Here is a 3,636-nt window from a genome sequence, read left to right on the forward strand (position 1 = left end):
ACGAGGCTCCCCCTTTCCTGCTGGAAGGTCGGGGCTCCTCCCTTCCTGCGGGCAGGGCGGGGCTTCCCCTTTCCTGCTGGCAGGGCGGGGCTCCCTCCTTCCCGCTGGCAGGGTGGGGCTGCCCCTTCCCGCTTGCAGGGTGGGGTTTCCCCCTTCCCACTGGCATGGCGGGTCTCCCCCCTTCCGGCTGGCAGGGCGGAGCTTCCTCCTTCCCGCTGGTAGGACGGGGCTAACCCCTCCCTGCTGGCACGGCGAGGCTCCCCCCTTTCTGCTGGCAGGGTTGGGCTCCCCCTTTCCCGCTGGCAGGGCAGGACTTCCCCTCCCCTGCTAGCAGGGCGGGGCTTGCCCCTTCCCATTAGCAGAGGGGCCTCCCACCTTCCCACTGGCAAGGGGGCCTCCCACCTTCCCACTGGCAGGGCGGGGCTTCCTATTTTCTGCTGGCAGGGCGGTGCTCCCCCTTCCTGCTGGAATGGCGGTGCTCCCTCTTCCTGCTGGAAGGGCGGTGCTCCCCTCTTTCTGGTGGCATGGCGGGGCTCCCCTCTTCCCGGGGCGGGGCTTCCCCCTTCTCACTGGCAGGGCGGGGCTCCGGGAAGGACTCCCTTCCTTTCCTCTGGCAGTGCGGGGCTCCCCCTTCCTGCTGGCAGGGTGTGGCTCTCCTCTTCCTGCAGGCAGGTTAGGGCTCCCCCATTCTCGCTGGAAGGGCAGGGCTTCCCCCTTCTCGCTGGCAAGGTGGGGCTCCCTCTTCTCGCTGCCAGGGCGGGGCTCCACTGTTCCTCCTGGCACGGCAGGGTCTCCCCTTTCCGGCTGCCATGGTGGGGTTCCCAGTCAAAAAATCTAAAAAATACCGTAATTATATATATATATATATATATATATATATATATTTACATATATATATATATATATATATATATATATATATATATATATATATATATATACGTATATATATATATATATATATATATATATATATATATATATATATATATATATATTCAAATAAGCCATATATTTTTATATATTATTGTCTGGATTCTCTTAACGACCTCGGGATCAGAGCCCCAGGCTAAATCACACAAAGACAATAGCTTTTGACTGGCTGGAAGTCGAACTCTGGTCTAGGAAACTTTTATGAACATTGACATACCACTGGTCCAAATAGTATGTCAATGTTCATACAAGTTTCTTGTGTGTGCGCGTGTGAAGGTACCTCGTTCATACTCTTTCCGTAACCTAACATTTGTTTTGACGTCCCAATTGCGTATCAATCTCTTGGGGGTCCTAATGAAGGGCGACGAAGTCTTTCCCCAGAGTATTTGTTTGACCAGTTCCTCTCCTCCTGCCGTTGCGCTTCTTGGTCAAATTTCTTTTGACGACCATCTTGAAGGCGTTTCATGAGGATGGAACCCAACTGAACCATTGATCCCTATGCAATTAAGATATCTTTTTCATAACGACCGTAAGAGGTCTCGTGTCTCAAATTGCCTCTCCTGATGTCGATGATTTAGATTGACCCACCTATATACAAGGCAGACCATGGGCCCTTGCGTTGGCAGCACGTAAGGGGAACGGAGCGTTGGTTGTATCTTATAAAAGCTGTTACTTGTGTTGAATGACACGAACACTGACGACAGACAGATGATGATGAGGCTGACACATAATGACGACCGAAGCTAAAGCCCAAAGCTCAAATCCGGGGTGCCGTAAACCAAAAATCTACGATCCCAAACCCGTTCCTTCGTCGGTCCTAGATGACTATTTTTCTTATAAGAGTGTGCTAACAGGAAGACGTCCGATTGGAGTGTCACTCCTTAGAAGTTCTTCCTTTTAGAGGAAAAAAGAATTACTTCAGATTGAAGAATTTTAGCTTTCTCTGATCCTTCAATATTCTCTATTTCTGTGCAGTTTCCGCCTTATTCCACACAATCTTTACTTTCTCATTTCAAATCTGCACAATTGTAAAGTGATCAACAAATAATAACCAGTTCTCCTTTTCGGATTCGTTATTTCTTTTCTCCCGTTCTCCTTCCGGTCTCCCTCTTCTTCCTGTATTATTTATCCAAATCCTTTCAAATAAATCCATTATTAGTCTTGGAGATTCTTGTTTAGCTTTTCATAACTACCCTCCTGATTCCACTTGTCGTTGATTCCTTTTTGACGATGTATTTTGGTTTTCTTCCAAAGTCGCAGACTCAATAATTCTCTTAGCTTTCACAAAACCATTTTCTGCAACAACCAAATTTTGTTTCCTTTTTAATGGCCTCATAGCAAGTCGGTGACAATAAAACGATTAAAACAATCTATTTACCTTTTCTAACATTCCTGCTCAAGACGAATGACAATTTGAAGCCGATTTGGGAATGCACCGGTATTCCATATTTCTCCTAACAGAGAGACGAATCTTTTGGAGCTCTGACAGGAAAGTATTCAACTTTCCTACTGATGACAATAGACAAATTGGAATCTAACAACGAGTTGGGAGAATTTTGAAATTTATTTCAAATTTGTAGCCTTTTAGGGATTTCCAAAAGGAAGATGTCCAATTGCTTGATTGATTGTCCAGTCATTTGCTGGACACCGGCTCTTGCGTTGGCAGCCCGTAGCGTCCAATGGTAGTGCATCTCCCTAGAAGTCCTTCCTTATTTAGAGAGAAAAAAAAAATTACTTGAGATTGAAGAATTTTAGATCTTTCACTGGTCATTCAATATTCAATACTTCTGTGCAGTTTCTGTCTTATTCTGCACAATCTTTATTTTTAGATCTTCAACATCAGGGACTTTGATTTCTCCTTTCAAATCCGCCCTATCGTAAACTGATCAACAAAAATAATTACTAGTTCTCCTTTTCGGATTCTTTATTTCTTCTCTCCCTTTCTCCTTCCTGTCTCTCTCTTCTTCCTGTATTTTCTGCCTGAATCCTTCCAAATGAATCAGTTATTAGTCTTCAAGATTCTTGTTTTGCTTTTTATGACTTCCTTTCTGATTCCACTTGTCATTGATCCCTTTATAACGAGGTATTTTGGGTCTCTTTCAAAGTCGCACACTCAACAATTCTCTTAATTTTCACCAAAGCATTTTCTGCAAAACCCAAATCTTGTTTCCTTTTTAATAGCCTCATGGTGAGTCGGTGATAAAATCTTGCAAATTTGGGTTGATCAATAAAACAATCAAAATGATCTTTTTACCTTTTCTAACATTTCTGCTTGAGACGAATGAAAATCTGAAGCCGATTTGGGAATGCACCGGTAATCCATATTTCTCCTAACAGAGAAACTAAGAATCTTTTGGAGCTCTGACAGGAAAACATTTAACTTTTCTATTGATGACAAAAGACAAATTGGAGTCGAGCAAGGAGTTGGGGGAGTTTTAAAGACTATTTCAGATTTTGGAGCCTGTTAAGGATTTCCGAAGGCCTTTATGTTTTTTAAAACTAACCTAGATACAGGAACTCTATATTGTTGGCTCGGAGGGGCTGCCTGCTTCCCGCTAGCCGGGAGGGCCTCCCCCCTTCCGAACTGGAAGGGCAGGGCTCCCCCCTTCCCGCCGGCAGGGCGGGGCTCCCTCCTTCTAGCTGGCCGGGCGGAGCTCCCCCATTCCCGCTGGCAGGACGGGGCTCCCGCCTTTCCGCTGGCAG

At 45.7% G+C, this 3,636-nt stretch overlaps 1 protein-coding gene across 1 annotated transcript in view; it reads right to left on the minus strand.

The window, feature by feature from the left end:
- Positions 1-327: 327 nt before the first annotated feature.
- Positions 328-3,636, minus strand: part of LOC137619157 (collagen alpha-2(VIII) chain-like) — a 3,774-nt gene continuing 465 nt past the window's right edge. The window contains exons 1-3 of the mRNA XM_068349346.1: positions 3,438-3,636; positions 3,188-3,294; positions 328-804 (exon numbers count right to left, since the gene is read on the minus strand). The exon at positions 3,438-3,636 is cut by the window's right edge and continues 465 nt beyond it. Of these exons, the coding sequence (XP_068205447.1) occupies positions 328-804; positions 3,188-3,294; positions 3,438-3,636 (783 nt within the window). The remainder of the gene's footprint in view (positions 805-3,187; positions 3,295-3,437) is intronic.

Source organism: Palaemon carinicauda, chromosome 2 (assembly GCF_036898095.1).
Source record: "Palaemon carinicauda isolate YSFRI2023 chromosome 2, ASM3689809v2, whole genome shotgun sequence".
NCBI lineage: Eukaryota > Metazoa > Arthropoda > Malacostraca > Decapoda > Palaemonidae > Palaemon > Palaemon carinicauda.